Source organism: Podarcis vaucheri (genome assembly GCF_965113315.1).
Source record: "Podarcis vaucheri genome assembly, chromosome: 1".
Classification (NCBI taxonomy): Eukaryota; Metazoa; Chordata; class Lepidosauria; order Squamata; family Lacertidae; genus Podarcis; species Podarcis vaucheri.
Window position 1 is genome coordinate 114,034,217 of NC_138759.1, and position 24,405 is coordinate 114,058,621.

General features: G+C 45.4%; 1 protein-coding gene across 1 annotated transcript in view; it reads right to left on the reverse strand.

Moving 5' to 3' along the window:
- ITGAV (integrin subunit alpha V) overlaps positions 1-24,405 on the reverse strand; it is a 68,154-nt gene that overhangs the window by 38,186 nt on the left and 5,563 nt on the right. The window contains exons 2-4 of the mRNA XM_082200784.1: positions 18,665-18,795; positions 3,001-3,092; positions 1,569-1,683 (exon numbers count right to left, since the gene is read on the reverse strand). Coding sequence (XP_082056910.1) covers positions 1,569-1,683; positions 3,001-3,092; positions 18,665-18,795 — 338 coding nt within the window. The remainder of the gene's footprint in view (positions 1-1,568; positions 1,684-3,000; positions 3,093-18,664; positions 18,796-24,405) is intronic.

The following is a 24,405-nucleotide window of genomic DNA, read 5'->3' on the forward strand; positions in this document are numbered from 1 at the left end:
GCCTTTAAAACAGGAAAAGAAAGGGAATTCCAGAGCTAATCCCTCGCATGCCACGAGACAGCCCAAGGAGGCTTTCTTATGATGTGGTTAATCCCTCTGAATACAGAGCTTTATAACAGAAATGCTAACAGTCTCTTATCGGTATTGCGGTGTATAACAGAGTGCACATTTCACTCAGGGCATTCCGTGCCCCTTTGATCCTGGGAATGATTCTGGAATGCACTCTCCCTCTCTGGGCTCTTGCTGTTTAAATAGATTGTGCACACAGGGGTGGAGGGTTAATTTTGATCCCCACTGGAGATGCACTAAATGCGTCTGTTCTAGTTCGGAAGTAATTTGGACCTACTGGGTTCCCCCTTTGTTTTAACAAAAACGGCTGGATATCCAAGTTTGGTGTTCCAGCTTAGCTGGAATAATAACCTTTTGTGACCTGGAAAGTCACAGGGGCTGTAGTGGATGGTTCTGCCCAAACAGGATGCAGCTTACATCCCAGCTGTTGGAGCCAAGCTACATGATCAGCAGCTCTGCATGATGTATCTGTTACTGGAACATATTGCAGGGTGCTTCCTCGTGTAAAAAACAACAACGCATATTGTACCAGTAACCTAGGCAAGGGGCTTGCTATTATTATTTTGCAAGAAAGCATCTAAACATTTATTCTCCTGATTGTAAAAACTTTCCTACCTTGCCCCAAAAACGTGTGTGTTTTTTTAGAGGGTGGAGGAGTGGTCCTAGTACCCCTGTGGTTTGTTCTTTTCCGTACACACCAAGGTCATGACTAGCCTTCAACAGAGGCTGCCATTTACAGGTTTTTGTTTTAAAAAAGATACAGTGCTGAACCACGCATATAATGTCACACGTCATTTGGCCCTTAGCCTTCCCAGTCGTTTGGCACAGTCCCATCGCAGTGACTCCGCATTGAAAATGAACGAGAGAATCAAGCCCAACAGATCATTGCTATCATCATATTTCCACTTCTCTCTTCAGATCCCTACGAAATTTCTACGTGCTGTGAAATTTGGAACCAGACTGAGCATTCAATTGATCTGCAGAGGATCCTATCGTCTCACAGGTTTTGTGTTTGCATGACCACGGACCCTAGTTCTAGAACCACTAATGTGACACCTTAGCATTCTCAAATACCCCCTTCCCAAGTGCCTGCCAAGGTTTCCTGCCCCTCTGATTCCCCCCCCCCCAGGCTTTATTTTTTTTTATTAAAAAAACCTTTTTGGTTGGTTGTCTACTTGGGGAGGGGGTAACCTGCTTTCTTTGCTTTTGTGTTGTATTTGTTTTGGAATGTGTCTAGATGTTTTTCCTGTTATTTTGTGGGAGAAGGGTTCTGATCACCGCCAGTTTTTCATTTTGTGGTGACCACAAGAGTTTCTTAGATTTCTATATATTCCCCTTGGGCCCCAAAAGGCTGGGGACTGCTGCCTTAAACCACTGTTGCAAAGATGAGGGTGTGGGTGTGTTTCTTCCACACACCTTAAAGTTGTGCTTATAATACGACAGCACACAGAAAATAGATTCAGGGCTGTAATTACAATAGCAAGACATTCTCCACATACTTGACCTGCAGGGAGCGTATTCAAAAGCTTTGGACCCGTCATGAAGATAACATGTTCCCACAGGTTCCCTCTCTGCTTTCTGTTCTGTTCTCCAGTGGTACAATGGGGCACACGCCTGCAGGGGAAGCAAAATGGCAGCATTTAGAAAGCTCTTTTTAAAAGTCCACCATTATACACGGTGCAGTGAGAGGCTGAGAATCAACGGGGGGGGGGGGATGCTTTTGAAAAGGGAACAAATGATGCTTGCCTCAGCCAACCATAGAGAGGGGAACGTCTGCCTTGTCTGCAGCTTAAACAAAATCACTCAGTCTGGTGAAGGCAAATGAGGTGCTTCGCAAAGTGATTTGGCTGAAGTTTCACAAAAAAATAACAAGAAGGGAAGGAAAAGAAACGACGCAAGCAAAAACTTCCTCAAGTCAGCTAACTTTCAGGGTGCCCTAGCCGTTAATTTCCTGGCACCACCCAAGCACCAAGGCTGTGTCAGCATCTGCCTCAGCCTGTAGCTCAGTTAAGCAGCTGCTGCATGGAGGTACTCAAATCATCCAAGCAAACACCTGAAGAAATGGGTGCTCACTGACTGTGCAGTGAGGTGCTGGACAGCTGGAGGAACTCTGTCTATCTAAAGGCCAAGGAGTGCACAAAGGTCTGTCAAACTGTGGTACCCTACATATATTGTTGGACTCCAACTCCCATCAGCCCAAGACACCACCGTCAATGGTTAGGGATACTGGGATCTGGAGTCTAGCAACACCTGGAGAGCACGTCGACTGTCTCTGTACTATAACATAGCCAAAAAATGTTGGGGCCTTTGAATTCCTCCAAACCTGTTGATGTTGCCCTTTTTATGTGTGAATGGTACTGTTTTGGCTGTGTAAAAATGGGCACTCACAGAGTTCACCGTTAGTATATACAGATGCAGCACGGCAACAAAATGCTGCGGTGTGGAGTGCTTCTGTTGAGGGCTCCAGCTACTCCATGCCATCTCTCTGAGAACACCCTGTTTTCCACCACCACAAACAAATAGCGAGTCTGCCTTTTTTAGGCCCACTGAGCATCCCAAGTCTCTGTTGGGCTGTCTGGGTCCCCTACTCCCCCAGTTCTTTAATTTCTCTATTGATGTCTACGGACATCTTCTCCATTTGAATCAGGAAGTGACCTATCAGACACAATCTTCTCCCACCTACTTAATTAAAAGGTTGCCTCCCCTCAGTCTCTCAACATCCCATAGGACAGTTTGAGTGGATTCTGCCGGCCCCCAACAATTCTGCTGATTTTTTTGTACATTGGAGTTACCCTGAGCTTGCTGATTCAACTCACTTATGAGTGGGTGGTGTACGAAGACGTTAACTGAAACTCAGTCAATTTGACTGATTGGCTCGTAAATAGATACGATGATAATGGCATGCAATAAACACTGAAAATGAAGGCTTACCAAAATTTTGTCATCTTTCGATCTCACTGATGCGCCAAACCATTGATGGGACTTGAATTCCAGAGGATCGTTTTTCGCAAAATCTCTGTTGCCTAGAAGACAAAGAACCCCATCATGGAGCTATGAAAATGACATTTCAGTGTTGCAACATCTGAACACTTCTCCTGGTATGCCCCGCAGAGGACCGTAAGGTACATGAATAACCATAGTTTAGAGGTCCCGGGCCGTAAGGAAGTCAGACTATCCTCCACCAGGGCCAGGGCCTTTTCAGTGACGGCTCTGACCTGGTGGAATGCTCTGTCCCATGAGATTAGGGCCCTTAAGGATTTAACCTCCTTCTGCCAGGCCTGTAAGACAGAGCTATTCTGCCTGGCCTTTAATTTGAATTCAGCCTGATCTTTTATTTCCCCTCCCTTCTCTTCCCCTCCCCTTTTATGAAGATCACCTGCTCTGAGATCCCACAGCTAATTCTCCCCTGGCCTCCTCGCTGGCCCAAGTAGGACTAATTCAGCCAGCCCTGGTTACTATCTAATGCCAATTGGATGGATTTCCCCCAAAATGATTTTTGAACTTTGCATTTTATTGTTATTAATGCTTTTATACTGTATTTTATGCTGCTTCTATGTTGTATTACAATTAAGTGTTTTAAATTTGTTGTTAACCTCCCTGAGCCCGGTTTTCTGAACCGGGAAGGGCAGGGTATAAATGACTTTTTTATTATTCTTTATTAATGAACGCTATAATGTCTGAAGCGGGCTTGTCCCTTGCACCGAGTTACACATCATGTATCCATGCATCACTTTTTAAATTTGTTTACAAAATTAGTTTTCACGCTCCGTTAACAGCCGTCCCAGTAGAACTAAAATCATAATTAACAAAAAGGCTACACAGCAATAACACCCAGCAAAGGCCTGACCCAATAAGTGCGTCTTCAGCTGTCACAGGAAGTTCATTAATGTTGGTGCCGTCCATATCAAAGAGAGCTTTCCCCTTGGAATTGGCAGAAATGACTGGCAGAATTCGTGACCAGGGAGAAGAGTCGGTGGAAGAAGAATGGAAAAAATTTAAAGGCTATCTACAGAAATACTGTAAAATTAATGAATGTTAAAGGGATGAATGTTAAAGGTTAAAACGATGTCTGATGGAAAATAAGTGGTATTGGTAAAAAGATTTCTAAGGAAATGTAAATAGGGATTGACAATTGGAAAACTGATATTTATAATAGGTTAGTATCTTGAGTGAGGATAAATGCCATAGGGTAAGGACTTGCTGAATTAAATATTTGAACTGGAATACAAAAAGGGAGATGCGAGGAGGTCAAGAAACTAGTGATTGAAGTATAAGATATGAAAATACTAATCTATTTTCTGTTTTGCTTTTTGGTTTTTCTTTTCTTTCCTTTTTTCTTTTCTTCTTTTGTAAGCTGTTTTTTATTGTGTAATTTTACGTGTTTTGTTTTTGTATTTTTTCATTTTTGTAGTTTTTTTATGTTTAATTTCTGAAACTTTTTATTGCTTGTGAAATTTTAATAAACATTATTTAAAAAAACAAAAACAAAGAGAGCTTTCCCCTTACTTGATTACTCTGCCCTTGATGTCTTGCAGTGCACTGAACAGGTTCCACTGAAAAACAGGAGCCCAAGCCATATCCACACCACATATTTAAAGCACATGGCTTCCCCCAAAGAATCCTGGGAACTGTAGTTTGTCAAAGGTGCTGGGAATTTTAGCACCGCAAGAGCTAAACTACAGTTCCCAAGATTCTCTGGGGGAAGCCTTGACTGTTAAAGTGGTACCCATGTGTTTTAAATGTATGGTGTGCATGTGACCCTATGTAAGTATTCCACTTATGTGTTGATTAAACACATGAGAGGGAACAGCAAGAGTGCTGGGTCTCCACCCCATCTTCCACAAGTTGCAGAGCAAACTTATGCAGTTCAGAATTTCCTGCAGTTACAGAGGCTCTCTGTGTGCTTTGGAATCTAGAGGTCTAAACTGTGCAGTTCACCCTCCAGCTTGTGAAAGGCAATGGGAATGGCCGCCAGGTGTGGTGGGGGTGGCAGAGCTTAGTGTGCTTATTCACATGTGTGAAGAAGGGCTACTCCACCTGAAGCATTTGCAAAACTGTTTGAAGTTCTCCTATCTGTGGTGTTTGAGTTGGCTCATTCGCACACCAAGGAAGCATGCATTCATCAAAAGTGACAATGTTGCCCATTGTTAGCCTACTAGATTACAAAGACCTGAGTCACCTATTGAAAAAACACGGCATCTGTTAAAAGACTTGCATCTTCTTAAAGACAGAGTGGCACCTTAGAAGCTGTGCCTAGCTGTCTGGGACCAGTGATAATGGACAAGGTCTCCATGAGATGAGGATATGGCTCCAGTCTAAAGGTCCTCATTATCTTGGTGGAAGTGACCCTCATAACTTGATCATCATGCTGGGAACATAGGAAGATGCCTTATAATAGATCAGACTATTTGGTCCTCTACACCAGTGTTCCCAAACTTGGGTCTCCAGCTGGTTTTGGACTACAACTCCCATAATCCCTAGCAAGCAAGACCAGTGGTCAAGAATGATGGAAGATGGAAATTATAGTCTGAAAACAGCTGGAGGCCCAAGTTTAGGACACACTGATCTACACCAATACTGTTTACTCTCATGCAAATGTCTCTTGAAGGAAGGGATGGGGAACTTTCAGGTGGTACTAGACTCCAGCTTCCACCAGGACGAAACAGCATGGCCAATGGTCAAGGATGATGTGAGTTACAATCCCATCTGTAGGGTACCAGTTTCCCCATACCTTAGGGAACCCTCTAGGGTCTCTGGCAGAGGTATTTCACATCACATACTACCTCATTCTTTTAACAGGAGATGCCAGGGGTTGAATTTGGCAAACAAAGCATGTGCTGTGCTACCACTGAACCATGGTTTCACCCTAATGGGAGTGCGTTCTCATAACAGCCCAACCAGAATCTACCCAGTTCAGGAGACAGATTGTGAAACCTTTCTTCCAACTTTCCTTAGTTGCTGCTGAAGGATGATAAATGGCTCAGGCAGGGGTTAACGATCACCACTTTTCCCAATGAAAAGGAATAAATATAGGACCTTGTTAGGCCTGTTGAACTCTGCATTCACAGTATCTTTTGAATACATCAAGAGGGCCAATAAATATTTCCAGAACCTGCACCCTACCCCCAGGCTTGGCCAACAAGGCAGATGTCTGTGTGACTCACCAGCTACATCAGCTTAAATTTTTGTAATCTATCTCAAAAGATTAGCTTTTGACTAACAACACTGCACTACCCACCCTGCTCTATGTCATCCACCAGGGTGACCAAGTCAATTTTTGTCCCCAAACTATTCTGAAGCCAAGACTGCCTGAAGTTGAGAAGATCTCACCTGCTCCAAAGCCTTATTGAAAATTCTGGCACTGTTTCATTAGCTAAGCTGTGTTCACATTTCTCTGGACACAAACCACATAATATTCTGTGGGATATTCTCAAAGAATAGGGCTGCAGTATTGCATCTGTCCATGAAGATGGCCTTGCCAGAATACAACCCAAAGCAAGGCCATCTTCAAAGGTTCTGCAAGCACCGCTTATCATGGTTCTCACGAAAACAAGAGAGCCATGATTAAGAATGATCCTCTCTTCTACGAGTCAGCAGCTCCACAGTAATTCAGCTCAACTGCTGGCGACTAATCTAAACTCCTTTGTATGCTATCCACCTTGTAAGGAAATCTCTGCCTCTTTAGGCATATTATTGCTTCCTGTCCGGGAAATCCTGGAGAGAAAGGTTTCCGTCTTTGCTGGCAAGCCGAAACAAATAACAGCTGGTTTAAAATCTTAGTAGGATTTTATAACCATGCAGCAAAGGGATGGGTGAAGATCTACCACTTTACATTCCACACCATCATGTGTACACAATATCTAGCAGGGAGCTATTGAGGGTCTTTTCAGACAAGAAGCAAAGCTCTCCATCTAATCATAAGGTGATTCGTTTTTAATGCAGGAAGTTTACTTATAAGGTTGCAGAACTGGCTGTAAAAGATGCTAGAAGAAGAGTTTGGATTTGATATCCTGCTTTATCACTACCCGAAGGAGTCTCAAAGCGGCTAACATTCTCCTTTCCCTTCCTCCCCCACAACAAACACTCTGTGGGGTGAGTGGGGCTGAGAGACTTCAGAGAAGTGTGACTAGCCCAAGGTCACCCAGCAGCTGCATGTGGAGGAGTGGAGACGCGAACTCGGTTCCCCAGATTACGAGTCTACCACTCTTAACCCCTACACCACAAAGATTTTGTAGTTCTTACAACACAATTCAGAAGTAAGGAAGGAAGTCCCTGGACATAATGCTCAGTGGGGCTAATTTCTAGGATAAGTATGTACAGGTTTGCAGCCTCAATTTGTTAAACTGGAAGCGCAATTGACTGGTCTGAATAGCCATCGCCAGATTTTCAGTTATTAGTCCCTTCTAGATGCATTGCCTTGATTGCACTTGTTTTAATTTGCCTTGGTATGTAATATTGTGATACACAATACAGCTTTGGCGGCCAGCTATATAAGGTGGGGGGGGGGGAATGAAACAGAATAAAATAACTCGAAAGGTGGCATTTCTTCACAAGTGATTCATTCTCCTATTCTTGATATAATATTATAGGAGCCTGCTACTTTACAAACTGTACACTAATTGATATGTGTGTGCATGTGTGTGTGCGTGCGTGCAAAATTAAGTAAAAATGTGTGCTAAACTGGAGCATACTGAGGTATATGCTATGGCCGGTGCACATAATGAGCTCCATGAGGCTTCTGTGCTTTTTCTGGACAGAAGCACTTAAAATAGCCCATACTTAGTACCGTATTTTTCGCCCCATAGGACGCACTTTTTCCCCTCCAAAAATGAAGGGGAAATCTGTGTGCGCCCTATGAGGCGAATGCAGGCTTTCGCTGAAGTTTGGAGAGCGAGAGGCATTGGTGTGCACCGACCCCTCTTGCTCTCCAGGCTTCAGGAAGCTATCCGCAAGCCTTGTAAGCCCGGCGGGAGTTCCCTCGGGCTCACAAGGCTTGCGGGCAGCAGCCTGCAGCCCCGGCGAGTGTCCGCAAGCTTTGCGCACCCGGCAGGAGGTCCCGCCGAGCGTGCGAGGCTTGGGGCGGCAGCCTATCACCCGAAGCACGGGGAGCCCTTCGGAGGGTGCCCCGTGCTTCGGGCAGGTGTGCGCAAGGCTTGGGGCGGCAGCTGCGGTGGGGGGGGGAATAATTTTTTTTATTCATTTCCCCCCAAAAAACCGAGGTGCGTCCTATGGGCCGGTGCACCCTATAGGACGAAAAATACGGTATTTCAAGAACGATTTTTCACTCGCTTCTGAACTTAAGATCTAATGTTTCAGTGCAAGCAAGCAAACAAAACAAAAGCTCTGTACCTAAGACCAGAAAGTGCAACTGAAATTTGCTAGAATCTTGGCATAAATGTAAGAGTACATTGCAATAGTTTCCAGATTTTCTGCCTGCAGGTGATTTTTTTTTAACACTATCCTCTTTGCTGAGGAATCTTAAGTCACACAGCGCCTGAGGAAGATTCTTGAACATGTCCTGGGCCGCACATTCAGTTTATGCATAGCTCTGGTTAGGTCAGGGCTTAGGGCTTCCTTTCCCCAGCGTGGACTGATGCTTCAGCTGACATTCCTGCGTTTGCAGGGGGCTGGACTAAATGACCCTTGGGGTCCCTTCCAACTATACAAGTCTATGATTCTATGCCTTACTCTATACCGTATTGCTTTCTGGCTGGAGATTTCATTGTTACATACTCTTCATACTCCCTTCTGGCTCTATATTGGAGAGAAATATCAGCCTTAGTTTGGGGAAGTTTGTCTGACTAACTTCCCAGCTGAGAAACTCTGGTTTCCCTGGGAGAGTTTGAAAACCAACACCTCTATTGGAAGCAAGCCTGATGATTGAAGAGCAAGAAAAAAGGTGCGTCTTCAAAAGCATCTCTTCAGCTAATGGAAAGGCAAGACATGACCTGTTCCTCAAGGCAGTATGTTTCATCTGCTTTTTCAGTCAGTGGCGGGGAGTGGCCTGCATCACAGCTGCCTCTTTAGCTCCTTGCTTGGGGTGCTTCAAACGCCAATACTTCCAGAGCACATTGCTGTTCTTAATTAGTCACGATTATTTATGGAATTTATAACCCAGTCTCCAAACTCAAACTAGCACCCAAACAGTTTATTGAAATACTCAGCAGTAAAAACCATAAATCCAGTAAGCGTGTTAAACAGCAACCCGTCAGCAGAGGAAACCAAATCTTAAAATCTGCCTTAGGTAGGCCTGAAGGAAGAAATATTAACCTGATGTCTAAAAACAGGCAACAGGGTGTGTGGCTGTATCTGCAGTGGGAGTTTCATATCCGGGGGGGCCAGTACAGCAAAGGCCCTGTTCTATGCTCCCACACAAAAAGTTTCTCTCCCCAAAGTGTCACCTTGGTAACAACCACACATCCACACACAAGTGAGCCTGTTGGGAGCAGGCAGCAAAAAGGGGCAAGGCTGCTGTGGTTGCCTCACTAAGATCTTCTCTCAGCCCCAGGCCCCTTAAAGCAGTTGGGCAAATGCTAACATTGGGCACATCACTGCTTAGTAACTTTCACAAGGGGAAACAATGGCAGCTAGCCTGGTGCGCTCCATATGCTGTTGCCCTACAACTCCCAGTGGCCATGCTAGCTGGGGCCGATGGGAGTTGCAGTTCAGCAATAGGGGACTCCTGGAAACAAGGCTCATTCAGCCCCACCTAGTCCAATAATCTTTTCTCACAGTGGCCAACCATAGCTGTAAACTTTCCCCTTTTTAAAAGGAAAATTCCCTTATTCCGAATAGGATCACTTGCAAGAAAAGGGAAAAGTTGACAGCTATTTCGCCAACTAGCTGCCTAGGGGAAGCCTGCAAGCAGGCCCTGGGAGCAACAGCGCTCTGCAAGATGAGACCCAGCATTTCTCTTCTCTTCAGATACATCAAAAATGCATAAACTGAACCAGAGTCCCTGGTTGGCTAGGAAATCTAAGAAGGAGTGGACTGCATGGGGTGGGAAGCCTAGCCAGAAGTCGCAGATTTATTGCATCTCGAGAGGGATCATTTATTTGCAGAGATGCTTCGTCTGCTTTTGTGCCAAGAAAAGACGTCTTGTGATGTTGCTGCCTCCTTCTCAGTTTGTTTAGAGGCCTTCCAATGTTAATATCTCCAGAGCGCATTGTTTAGCACAGCAGTCGTTGCAACATACACAATATAAATGAAAGCAAATGCTAGTCTTCGGAGGGCAGGGGGTGGAGGGAGGCGGAAGGCCTGTGGGTTGGCTGATCCATGTCTTTAAACGCGAGTCAGCCTAAATCCAGTGTAAAGTGTGGGATGGTGTGCAATTTAAAGAGCAAAAGAGGTGAGCAGGTAAGGAATGCCAAATCTCTCCACCCACCAACCAAGCTCACCCCTGCAGTTTACCTCCCAAGAACATTTTCTCTCTCTCCTAGAGGGCTCTAATAGTGGAAGCAAATATAACTAAATAAAAAGCAGCTGAGGGAGAGACTTCTGGAGCAGGGGAAGATACAACACCACCACCAAGAGCGCCATAGGAAGCTGCCTTATACAGAGTCGGTCCATTGGGCTACATAGCTCAGTACTGCTTACATTGACGGGCAGGGGATCCCCAGGGTTTCAGATGGGGTATTTCCCTAGCCTTACCTGGAGAGGTCAGGGATTGAATCTGGGACCTTCTGCATGGAATCAGATGCCCTACCTTTCAACTCAACCCCTCCACTTTGCACTGTCTCTGTCAGATTCACTTTTACACTTTGCACTGTCTCTGTCAGATTCACTTTTACAGAAATAGGCCTGCCACCTTCACATGCACTCAGCCTTCATTTAAATATGCATTCAGATGGCAAAAGCCCTTACATGCTGGCGCACCCTCCAAGTATCTGTATTTTCCAGGGACAGTCCCAGATTTACAGAAGCTGTCCTGGTTTCTGATTTGATCCCGGAATGTCTCACTTTTCCTTAGGACCAGTTACAGATAGGTAGCCGTGTTGGTCTGCCATAGTCAAAATAAAAAAAATTCCTTCCAGTAGCACCTTAAAGACCAACTAAGTTAGTTCTTGGTATGAGCTTTCGTGTGCATGCACACTTCTTCAGATACACAGAAGTACTGTGTACCTGAAGAAGATACTGTGTATCTGAAGAAGTGTGCATGCACACGAAAGCTCATACCAAGAACTAACTTAGTTGGTCTTTAAGGTGCTACTGGAAGGATTTTTTTTTATTTTTCCTTAGGACGTCCCTAATTTCCATCAGAGAAATGTTGGAGGGTGTGAAGTTATGCAACAACTGAGCCAAGGAGATAAGTAACTATGTGACCTTTAGAAGACATCTGAAGGCAGCCCTATATAAGGAAACTTTTTTTAAAAAAAATGCTTTATGTTTGATTATGTGTTTATATATGTTGGAAGCCACCTAGAGTCGTTGGGGCAACCCAGTCAGATGGGTGGGGTATTATTATTATTATCCCTATTTTCATCAGATAAATATTGGCGGGTGTGTGTGCTGAAAGAGCAGACAGGCCCTCCCCCCCTTTTGCCATGCTGATCACATCAGGTTTCTGCCCATTTGTGCAGGATGGAGGAAGGCGAATATGGTGCTCATCCAAGGAGGAGGATACTTGCACAATATGCAACATGACATGCATTGTGGAGGGGAGAGAGCATGCTTGCTCCTCAATCTGTGAGGATATATTGTTGCACCAGGATAAATATATGAACTCGGCCTTCAGGATTTCCTGCTGGGCTGCACGGAACAGCTCCAAGAACCAACAAGACAGTCACAAGCATTGGTTTGCTGTGTAGGCATGTTCACAATAACTCCGGCCATGCAGTCAAGGCTGCCCCAGGCTTTGCCACTGCTGTAGCACCAACCACATTTCAACTGGCCCTTGCTGGAAATGCACAGCTCCTGCTTTGGTCAGGAAAGAACTGCTTCTTCCTTCAGAAATCTTTTAAAACACAAATAAATCATTCTATCTTGGCTAGTACGAGCAAGGCATTTTATCCTCCCATCTAGTTATGACTTGAGTAAACACAGTTTAAAACTATCCGAGCAGGAATCTCCTTAACTGTGAGCACAATGACTCATGCCGGGAATTGCACGCTGTGGTGGAAAAGAGGCAGAGCTTATTTCCTTGCAGCTTTGCATGAGGTATACTGGATTTAACAAGGGCCCCATAATAAATTAAGTGCATAGGTATACACTGCAACTTGCTTGAACCAAAATGAAGCCCAGGTGTTTTTCAACCAAATGTTCAACCTGCGCCATGGCGCAAGACATCAAAACTCTCTTATCTGAAGCCATACTATTGATTCATCTAGCTCAGTATTGATTTACACTGGCTGGCAGCAGATCTCCAAGGTTTCAGGCTGGGGGCTCTCCCAGCCCAACTTGTCAGTGATCGAATGTGGGGCCTTCTGTATACGAAGCAGATGGCCTACCACTGAGCCCCAGCCCTTCCCATGCCCAACAGTGTTTTCTTTTTACTTGCACCACTATCAGTTTGTGAGATTACACTTTGGGGCTCCAATGTGAATGAGGAAGACAAGGAAATAAGGAAGTTGAAGCAAAAAAGGGCATCTTGACTGGGTCAGGTCAATGACCTGCCTCAGCCCCGCATCCTACTTCTGACAGTGATCTGTTCCAGACACTTCTGAAGGGTGTTAGGAAAGAAAGCACAAAAGTGCTTACTTGGCAACATAATTGTGACATCCAGTAGACATACCATAAAGTTTTTGTTTCTCAAATTCCCGCAACTTAAAAATGTTTTTTAAAAACAAACAAACAGAAAATTCAGAAGGCATACAGATGTATGCCATCTGTAGTCATTTGCATTGTACTGCTTTTGTTACATCAACTTCGTTGGACTGGTCATGTGGTTCGGATGCCTGATTATCATCTTCCAAAGCAACTACTCTATTCCCAATTTAAGAATGGAAAGCAAAATACTTGTGGACAGCAAAGGAGGTTTAAAGATGCTCTCAAGGCAAATCTATTTTTTAAAATGCAGTATAAGCACAGATAATTGGGAAACATTGGCCTGCAAGGGCTCCAACTGAAGAATAGCCTCTACCAAAGGTGTCATGGGCTTTGAAGAAGCACAAACTCAGGACGAAAGGGATAAACAAGCTAAGAGGAAGGCACATTTGGCAAATCCTCATCGTAATCAAATCCTGCCCAGAAACCTATGTCTCCACTGTGGAAGGATGTGTAGATCCAGAATGGCCTCCACAGTCACTTACGGACTCACTGTTAAGACTGTGTTCATGGAAGACAATCTTACTCAGCTACGAGTGATCGCCAAAGAATAAAGAAGGCTATCTTCATGAAATTTCCTCTTTATCTTAACACCCACCCGCACACCCAAAGCACATGATCAGAGGTTGGGATTGGTTTGCCCAAGATATTTCTCATGGGTGTGCCACTTTACATATCCAGTGGCGCTGTGGGTTAAACCACAGAGCCTAGGACTTGCCGATCAGAAGGTCGGCGGTTTGAATCCTCGCAACGGGATGAGCTCCTGTTGCTCAGTCCCTGCTCCTGCCAAACTAGCAGTTCGAAAGCACGTCAAAGTGTAAGTAGAAAAATAAGTACCGCTGCAGCGGGAAGGTAAACAGTGTTTCCGTGTGCTGCTCTGGTTCGCCAGAAGCCACATGACCCAGAAGCTGTACGCCGCCGGCTCCCTCAGCCAATAAAGTGAGATGAGCACCGCAATCCCAGAGTCGTCCACGACTGGACCTAATGGTCAGAGGTCCCTTTACCTACCATTTTGTGTCTCAGTTGTCCTAGCTATATTAGATCCTTTCAGAGGTGCCACCTTCTCCAGAGGATTGAGGGGGCCCAACATGACTTCCTGACATCACACACCGGGCCCTCTGAACACTGAGGAGTCCCAGCTTCCTCAAAAAAATTTTTTTTTTAAAAAATTGGAGGAGTCCCCACAGTGCATCAGCTGCCAGGAGCAAGCACCATTGGATCTTTTGCTAATTCTTCTACAAGGTGCTCTGTCTCTTTCACCTGGGTTCAGCCATGAAGCCTGCTGGATGACTTTCAGCCAGCCACAGTCTCTCAGGCTAACCTACATCCCAGGGTTGTTGTTAAGATAAAATGGAGTGGGTTAGAACCCATATATGCCACTTTGAGCTACTTGGAGGAAAGTTGGGATATATATATAATAGTAATAAATACAGGATCTTTGGCTTGCTCCCTCTATACTTTTTCCTTGTGCGTATTGCCTGTAGTTTCATAATAGCTTCAAAAGCAGCTTTTTAAACAGCTTCAGTGAAAGGTTTTGTCATATACACACTGAAAATCAACATATATTAAACCATGTATCAGTTGCAACACTTTCAAAATAGGCTGGGAGTTTTGCAAGAAGCACGCTCCTTGCACAAATGTCATATCCTGTTTCACCATGTGTTGAAAAGCTTTGATCTGAACTGTAAAATTAAACCAGAGGAGAGGTCTGGCAGGACCCTCCAAGAAAAGAGAAACTGCAATGTTTCTTCTTGCTAAAGGGGCCCCTGTCCATCCTTTGCTTCCTTCTGCAGAACCTTAGTAAAGGATAGCAAACTCAGTCACACAAGGGCCCAAATCCTGAAACACATCCACAAGACCTGTTAAACACAGCAGGACTTAAAGGTAAAGGGGTCCCATTAGGTCCAGTCGTGACCGACTCTGGGGTTGCGGGGCTCATCTCGCTTTACTGGCCGAGGGAGCCGGCGTACAGCTTCCGGGTCATGTGGCCAGCATGACTAAGCCACTTCTGGCGAACCAGAGCAGCGCACGGAAATGCCGTTTACCTTCCCGCCGGAGCGGTACCTATTTATCTACTTGCACTTTGACGTGCTTTCGAACTCCTAGGTTGGCAGGAGCTGGGACTGAGCAACGGGAGCTCACCCCGTTGCGGGGATTCGAACCGCCAACCTTCTGATCAGCAAGTCCTAGGCTCTGTGGTTTAACCCACAGCACCACCCATGTCCTTTTTACTTTTGAGTAAAGTCCTTTACTTTTGAGTAAAGCTACGAGCAGAAGAGGGGTCATCTCGTCTAGCATTCTGCTCTCACAGAGGCCAACCAGCTACCCACATGAAGTCTGCAAGCAGGATTTGAGTACAACAGCACTCTCCTCATTTGTAGTGCTCAGCAATTGGTATTCAGGGGCATGCTGCCTCCCAAAATGGAGGCAGAACATAGCCAATGTGGCCAGTAGCCACTGATAGCTTTATCCTCCATGAACTGGTCTAAACCAGTGATGGCCTAACTTGGCCCTCCAGCTGTTTTGGGACTACAATTCCCATCATCCCTGACCACTGGTCCTGTTAGCTAGGGATGATGGGAGCTGTAGTCCCAAAACAGCTGGAGGGCAAAGTTTGGCCATCACTGGTCAAGGCTTCTCAAACTTGGGTTTCCAGCTGTTTTGGGACTACAACTCCCATCATCCCTAGCTAGCAAGACCAGTGGTCAGGAATGATGGGAACTGTAGTCCAAAAACAGCTGGAGGGCCAAGTTTGGAAAACAAACAAACCTGGAACCTCTTTTAAAGCCATCCAGGTTAGCGGCCATCACAACATCTTGTGAAAGCAAATTCCATAGTTCGACTATATAATTTCTTTTTGACTGCCCTGAATCTTCCAACTCTAGCTTCATTTAACAAGTTTTTAGTATTATGAGAGATGATCCTTTCCCACCATCCAATCCAGATGTGCAGGATTGTGCTGTTTGGGTCCAGGATGCCTGATCCCATGTCAAACCTCTAAAGCAACTTCTCTTGTTGCTGTCACTGTCTAAGCTGGGTGGCAGTGAAGATGAGTCTCCTTGATTTGAGCTTGCTGGCAGCACTTTTCAACCTTCAGTCCCCAGATGCTGTTGGACTACAACTCCCATAATCCCTGACCGCTGCCTAAACCAGCAGAGGACAATGGGAACTGTAGTCCAAAAACACCTGGGGACCTAAGGATGAAGAACACTTACCTGGGGAGGCTCCTCTAACTAGCTCATATCACAGGAAGGTGATAAATACTTTCCTGCTCACAAAGGCTTTCAGTCAAATCAGCTGTTCCTAATATTATTTTACCAAAATCAGCTTGATTGGCTTCCTCTTTCCCTCCCGTTTTGTAGTGGACTCGCTGTTCTAAACGTTTTCGTTGGGGTTTTATATTTTAATGTTCTCTTTTGCTGCCACAGGAGCCTTTTGTGGGCTTGTTGGCAAGATGTTGTTTTTAGACTAAAGCTATAAATAGGAAAAGGACCTTCCCGTGACCCACTGCCCCCAAACGCAGCCTTTGAACAATGACACGCTGGATGAGTTCAGCTTCGTCTCTGCCAGCTTCCTCTGCCGTACGCCGAGAGAAGTCGGCACGCAGCTCCCCACCAATTCCCCCCCCTTCCCAGACCCCTGGCACACATTTTCCGCATGAGTTCTCGGCACCGGCAGCAGCTCCTGAGCTGGAGAAGGCTGAGAGGACGGCGCTACGCAAGGCCCTTTTAAATATGCCAGATGCTAAATGGGTCACAGCAATGGCCATGCCTGACCGATAGCGTCGTTTGGCTCTCAAACAAGGCTTTCTATTGTTGGCAAAGGGATCACCCACACACAATAACCAGAAGGGAACGTGGCTCTGTTGCCCTGAAAAAGGAATTCTGCACTCTTTTTAAAGCCATGCTTCCCCTTCCGCGCACATCAGAAATGAAACCAGAGCTGCAGAATGTCTCCTGGGGAGCATTTCAGCAGTCAAATGAAGGGGAGCGGAATTCACTGGGCTTGCATCACACTACAGCTGACCAGTCTCAACTCATGGGCTGGTTTTTTGGGACTGTCAGGCCACAGCTGGAACCAGACGACATGTTTCTATAAGGTGTTTGCGTGCAGGCTAGTGGGAGAATCTTTGAGATGGATCCAGACTATGGCCATGGACACATTGCCAGCTTAAAACACAGCCAGGTTGTTCTTTTTCTCAATTTAGATCGAAGCTGATTTGGGGGAAAACACAGTACAGTGGTACCTCGGGTTACATACGCTTCAGGTTACAGACTCAGAAATAGTGCTTCAGGTTAAGAATTTTGCTTCAGGATGAGAACAGAAATCGTGCTCCGGCGGCGCAGTGGCAGTGGAAGGCACTATTAGCTAAAGTGGTGTTTCAGGTTAAGAACAGTTTCAGGTTAAGTACGGACCTCCGGAACGAATTAAGTACTTAACCTGCAACTAGTGTACCCGCAAGCCCAGCACTGCTCCAGAAATGCCTTAAATGACTGCCTGCCCCTATAGAACGCTTACCAGGATTCCACCAAATGTCCACAAGTGGCTGTGGGGCTGCATGTGCAAAGTCATGCTGTGTACATGGATTCCCTTTTTAAAAATAAATAAATAAATCTAGTTTTAGTGGGAGTAATCCCAGGGACTGAGTAATCTGCAACTCATAAGCACAGGAATCCAAGCCTGCCTTTATGAGAATGTCTCCCACTTCAGGACCTCTTGACTTGGAGCCTCAGGCTAAGTGAACTTAAGAAACTTTCTGAATGGAAAGTTTCCCATCCCCTCTTACCTGCTGTCACCACCTGAGCCCCCCCCATATTGTTCCCTGGAGGGTTGGGGAGGGGGCTCCTAAACAATGTGGGGCAGGGCATGAGATTGCTGCTAGGAGCAGGAACTAGAATTTCGCTTGTGGTTCAAATGTGATTTGGTGCAATTCTCCTCTCTCATAGCAGCCCACCACACCACATCCCATATTTTTCAGGAGGGGTCCTCGACCCTCCAAAGAGGCCTTTATTGGGGGTGCAATAAACACCTCCCTCCCACCATGAAATTCCAGAATCCAGTCCTCTATGTTATGTGTACATTGTTGTAAACCCTGGACAAGGAATCAACGTACCCTTTGCTGGAATAGCCAGCATGTAAAAAGCACTTTCAAATGGTTTTTGCCACTATAAAGCAGAGCGTTCTTTAATTCCGGCGACAAAGATTCCAGCTCACCAGAAAGCCTATTTTAACACATTGAAACTGCCAAGAATGAACAGTGACAGCTTAGAGATGTCTTCGAATTGGCTTATACCCTACTACTCGTCACAGGCCGTCATTCCCTCCCTTACATTTGCAAATCCGGTGCACTTCCGCCAAGAGAAACTTTATCTGCTAGGATTTGCAGTTCCTTGAGGGGCTGCCAGAAACAAGCAGAAGATGGCAGGGAGATGGAGGTTGGTTTCCAAGCAGTACAGATTCCCAAGATCACGTGGGAAAGCTACATCCTTCCATCCTGCTGGTTCTGTCCCCAGGATCCAAACTGTTCACCAACAATGAATGTGTTGGCTGTCTTGTCACAACCATTCCACATCAATGGCATACTATGCATGTCGGCAGGCCTACCACAACAGGCATCACTACCCGAGCCCTCAAGATGGTTCACAACACTGAGCTAAGAGAACCTCCACCATTTTGAATGATTATGGCATGAAGACAGGCCAACAAAGTGAGCCTTGTGTACAATGACCCTTATTGCTCCAAATCTTTTCCAACAGGTTGCTGATTTGCTTTCCTCTTTGCATTTCATCCAAATCCCACGGGTTGGCAAAAGCCCATATTGCTATATTATTACCTGTGGCATCGAATACAATCGGCTGGCAGTTTCTTCTGTTGGGGTTCCAGTTACACTTGAGCACCTGGCCTCCTTGCACAATCCCAGGTTGAGTTGTGTTTGCCTTTGGAGCACCCACAAGGAGAAACATCCTGCAGGAAACAAATGAAGAAGCAAACAGTTTAGGAATCCTCATTATGCCACTGAAGGAAATGGATTCGAGTGTAGTATGGCAGCTACTGTAATGTTAGGTAGGGCTAGAACCATAGCTAGGACCATGTAGAAGCCAAAAGATTGAGGTGGGATTGCTGGAGGGCCTGTTTGTTCCTTCTATAGTCAGATTTGCTACATAGAACAACTTGTGGTCCACCAAGCCAAATGCTACCCCACCAGCCATATGTGAGAGTCTAGCCCATCTATACATTGTGGTTTTGCTGCCCAGCTGAGACCAGAAGAATGGTGGCTAGAGTGGGGGGGGGGTCAATCCCCTGGCAGAGCACATGGCTCATGGGCTGTAGTCATCTTGGTGGGTTACCATTAGGGAGGTCTTGTCCCATGAGATTTTCTATTAGCCCCAAAAATTTCAGAGCCAGTGTGACTCTCCCTCAGATTCCTATGGAAAGCCCAGAAGCAGGACTTGAGAACAGCAGCACTCTTCCAACTTGCGAATCACAGCAACTGATATTTACAGGCATGCGAACCAACTCCTAGGGGCCAAGGGGGCTTCAGCCTCCACAACAAAATATTTGAGGGGGCTGGGCCCCTGCAAAGTTGATGGGCCTTCCCACTCAAAAGGTGTGTGTGCACTGCATCGTGTGATTGATTATGCAGGATGGGGCTTTCCTGGGTCCTCACAATATTTTATTCAAGTTGGTTCCCCTGTTTACGGGCATACCAGTGAGACCTAAGATTTCAGCATGAGGGCGACATCCCCTTAAGGTAACTTCTCAGGGGCTACATGTCAGTGGTGGGCAGGCCTAGAGGCAACAAGTGGGAGCAGTGAATGTGAATCTTACCATGCAGTATCGGGGACAGGTAATATGGAACCTGAGTGAGGACAAACTTTGGCGCCCCCCACAACATTTCTTATTTTCACAACAAGTCTTTTTGGTACAGTTACTTTTTAAATGGATCTTCTCAGTAGGTAACCGTATAAATATACATGTTGCTTTTGCTGTTGTTATTTTGCACACCCTTGGCTGAGGGAACTGTGCTCAGTGCCCTAAATCTGGCACTACCTTCTAGCAAAACAAAGCTCAGAGGTTTCTGCTCTCACACACATCTCCATCCCTTATCCAGGCAAGCAAGAGGCATTATCACACTTCAAGGACACATTCCAGTCAGTAAGCCATGTGGCCTTTGAAGCCCAAAGACCAGATTAAAAGGCCTATAGGACTGCATGAAGGCCACCAGGCCTGAGGATCTCTTTCTCTCTGACCTAGGCTCAAAATGTGCTGGAATGGCAAAAGTTCCTACTTGCCTACCCCACCTCAACCAAAACGATATACAGTCATTCCTTGGCTCCCGAACGCCTTGGGAGTTGAATGTTCCGGCTTCCAAACAACCGAAAACCGGAAGTGAGTGTTATGGTTTTCAAACGTTCTTTTGGAAGCCGAACGTCTGACAGGGCTTCTGTGGCTTCTGATTGGCTGCAGGAGCTTCCTGCAGTCAATCAGAAGTCACACTTTGGTTTTCCAATGTTTTGGAAGTCGAACGGACTTCTGGAACTAATTCTATTCGACTTCTGAGGTGCGACTGTACATGGCTGGGCTGTAAGACATAAGAACGTAAGAAACGCCTGTTGGATCAGATCACTGGCCCATCTAGTTCCACATCCTGTTTCACAATGGACAACAAGATGCCTGTGGGAAGTCTGCAAGCTACACATGAGCACTCTGCCTGTCTGCATTTTCCAGCACCTGGTATTCAGAGGCATAATGCCTCTGACAGTGCAGATAGACAGACCACAAAGAAGAAGTCCACATGGCAGATGAGCCTTGCATGATGTTTCCACACAACAGATGTTTCCATGTGCTGTGTTTGAGTAACCAGCAGCATATGAGGTTTAGTGATCTTCTAAGTTGAAGGGAATGAGTCTTTAAATTCCATGGCATTCAACATATTCCAAAGCTATTCTGGCCTTCAACTCCTCCCCCAGCAAACACACTTTAAGCACAAACAAATCTACTCCAAAAATAAAACAAACAGCCTCCTGCAGTCATTAGAATATATCATGTACTCCTTGTACTCAAGGAAAGTCTCTCCCACTCTCCTTCCACTTCAAGCAACATGCCTCTATAAATCATCAAGCATATTCCCCTTAATTCACAACATCTCTGCTCAAATCTACTCTCCAGAACAAATACCCTCAGCTATTCAGTCTCACTTACTTCTGATGTTTTGATTTGGCAAATCTTGGCCGTGACAGTATTGAAACGACAGCTTAAAATAGAAAAGAAGCAGTCAAACAAAAAACACACACCATAATATCCCAATTCTGATGTTGACTATGCCAGGAAATAAATGCAAAACATATGGCAAATAAACTGCTCTACCCACTGCAGCGACTTACAGCGCAACATTTTGCCAGGGACATCAATGCTGTCCAACACAAATGTTTAGGATTGGAGTGTTGCATGTTGATCCTACAGATATCAGCAGATGCAGTGGTGAGCCACAGAGTGTGCTGTGTGCCAACACAAGATTGCCACATTCCACAAGGATTATGGCTCCTCTCTCTTTCAGAGGAAGTCGGAAGTTCCACAGGTACAGTTTGCTTACCACCATGTGAACAGAGATATGAGAAAGGGCACCTGGAAAATAGTGTCCACCCCCTCTGTTCCTGCCAAATTTCAATTTGTTTCACTTTTATCCCATAATTAGTATTTGCATGCTTTCAGAACATAAGATTCCTCCTCTATTTCTTTCTTAACAACTGCTGAATTTGCAAAACTGAAACCATGGCTTATGTCTTCAGCAATCAGAACTGTGTGTAGACAAATATCCAGCTAAGTTTGTGCCATGTACACACCTTGCTTATTTGGATTGCTAGTCAAGTTTATACCTTGGGCATGTTTATATCATTAAACATGTAGAAATGGTTCTGCGGTTCACTGGATCCCCAGTCATATAGATGAATCCCAATTATTTGAATAGAGCTTTTTTCCCCAAGTCTTTGTTCCTTGGCATCAGAGTCGGGGGAAATTATATATACAATGAGTCATGCTGTACTAAATATAACAAGGCAAGTCAACTATTCTAAGAGCATGGTAGCCAACTAAGTTGTACTCAGAGTAGACCCATTGAAATCAATAGACTTTAGTTAGTTAAGTTTGTTAATTTCTATGGCTTCACTCTGAGTACAAATAGCATCGGATACCCCCATTCATTTAAATGCTTGGGGCACAATTCATCTAAAGAATAACAAAAGGAGGAACAATGTCCACCAAGGAGATACAGTGAAACAAAATGGTCAGTCATCAAGCCTGTGCAAATCAGGAACATAAGAAGACTCCTCCTGGATTAGAGCATCCTGCTCTCTCAGTGGCCAGCCCGATGCTCATGGAAACCGGCAAGCAGGACATACATAATTTTATTCATGTGCCACCTTTCCACAGTTCAAACCATGCTCAAGGTGGCTTCCAACATGAAAAAACATAAATGACTACAACTAGGGCTTGGTGATGTATCAATAAAGGTAAAGGTACCCCTGCCCGTACGGGCCAGTCTTGACAGACTCTGGGGTTGTGCGCCCATCTCACTCAAGAGGCCGGGGGCCAGCGCTGTCCGGAGACACTTCCGGGTCACGTGGCCAGCGTGACATCGCTGCTCTGGCGAGCCAGAGCCGCACACGGAAACGCCGTTTACCTTCCCGCTAGTAAGCGGTCCCTATTTATCTACTTGCACCCGAGGGTGCTTTCGAACTGCTAGGTTGGCAGGCGCTGGGACCGAACAACGGGAGCGCACCCCGCCGCGGGGATTCGAAATATCAATACATCACCCAAAATTGGTTTTCCCTATTGTGGAAAACCCTATCGATTTTCCCTATCCCTATCACGATAATGGTTTCATAATATCTGACATAGTGATATATCACAAATCACGATGTGTGTGTGTTTGTGTGCTATATAAAAAACTGTGATGGGGGAAAATCGTGGAGCCGGTCATAACTTCTCTCGTGATTTCTGCTGCCCCTGCTGCTTATAAAATAGCAGTTTTAACAGTATGCTAAAGGTAAGTAAAAATGTATCAGTTTTAGACCCCTATGTCAGAGTTTTTCAAACTTTTCATGGTGATGGCACATTTTTCAGACACGCATCATTTTGTGACACAGTAATTCAGTTTTACTAGCAAAACGGAGGTTAAACTAACCCCCTCTCAGCCCCAGGAGGAGTGTTCACATGACACACCTACACACTGCAGCCGACACACTAATGTGTCGCAACACACAGTTTGGAAAGCTCTGCCCTAAGTAGTAGCAACTGCCAGGACATTATCCTGTTTGCCTCTACATAGTTACATCCTTATTTCAGACATCGTGATATATGGGTATATACCACTGTGTTCAGCTGATGATATATTGCAATGTTGAAAACCAGATATCGCCCAGCCCTATCTACAACGTAACGAAAGCATTCATAAACAATAAATTAAACATTAAAAGTTACAAAACTAAACTGAACAATTTCCACATAAATCACAACAAAATCTAAAATAAAGTTACAAAAAACCAACAGCATCCCCCCCAAAAAAACCCACAACCTCAGCCCACGAGTCTGTTCAGCAGCCTCAGCTTTTGTAGTTGGAGTCAGTCCGGGCCACACCCTCCCATGCCAGGTGGAAAAGAGCCTGTAAGGCAGGGAGCAGGTATTCCAGGACTCACAGCCAAGATAAACTTGAACACAACAGCACTCTCCCTTCCTGTGGTTTCCAGCAACTGGTATCAGAAGCATTGCTGCCTGCCTTCGACAGTGGAGGTCGAGCATATCAATCAAGGCTAGTAGCCAACTAATAGCCCTATCTTCCAATAATTTATCTAATCCTTGTGAGGTCTCCCTGCTCCTTCTTTGAATGATTCATACAAGTTGTGCTAGATGGGGATCTGCCCATAATCAAAACAACTGCCACTTATTAAACCATCAGATATTGTAAGTTATCAGACTACTGTCAAGATAAAGCAGGTCTATTCAAGCTATAATCCACCAAGCACAAGACAGGCCAACAGACATACGTTGTGGGCTGCAGGCACTTCCCCTCCCCAATCCTGGCCCCCAGTTTTGCAGGCAGGAAGTACAAGGGTGTGATTTATCTCACCACTGGTGGTGCGCTCATACATGATTGATGGACTAGGTTCAGCTTGAGGGGCCACTACTAAGCACTGCACTGTTATCAAGATGCTTGCAAATTGATTGCTTCATCATCTGCCCTAGGATCTTCCCTGGTACTGATGTCAGAATGACAAGTCTGTTATTTCCTGGATCCTCCCCCACTCTCCCACTTCCCAGCCCTGGTTTTTTTTACTATTTGGGCAACATTTGCCTATCTCCAGTCCTGCGGCATCTCAAGATGATAGACAGCAAGCTCTTTGTACTACCCAGGCATACCAAGTTCCAGGTTTCGGGGAATTTCCTGAATTCCTCCTGCAATTCATCATGCAAAACTGCTCTCCTGAGTTTCTGCAGAACAAACCACTGTAAGCATAAGCTGCTACTGACCTGTTTTCCTTCACCCTACTTGGTCATAAGCATGGCTTTTCTCCTGCC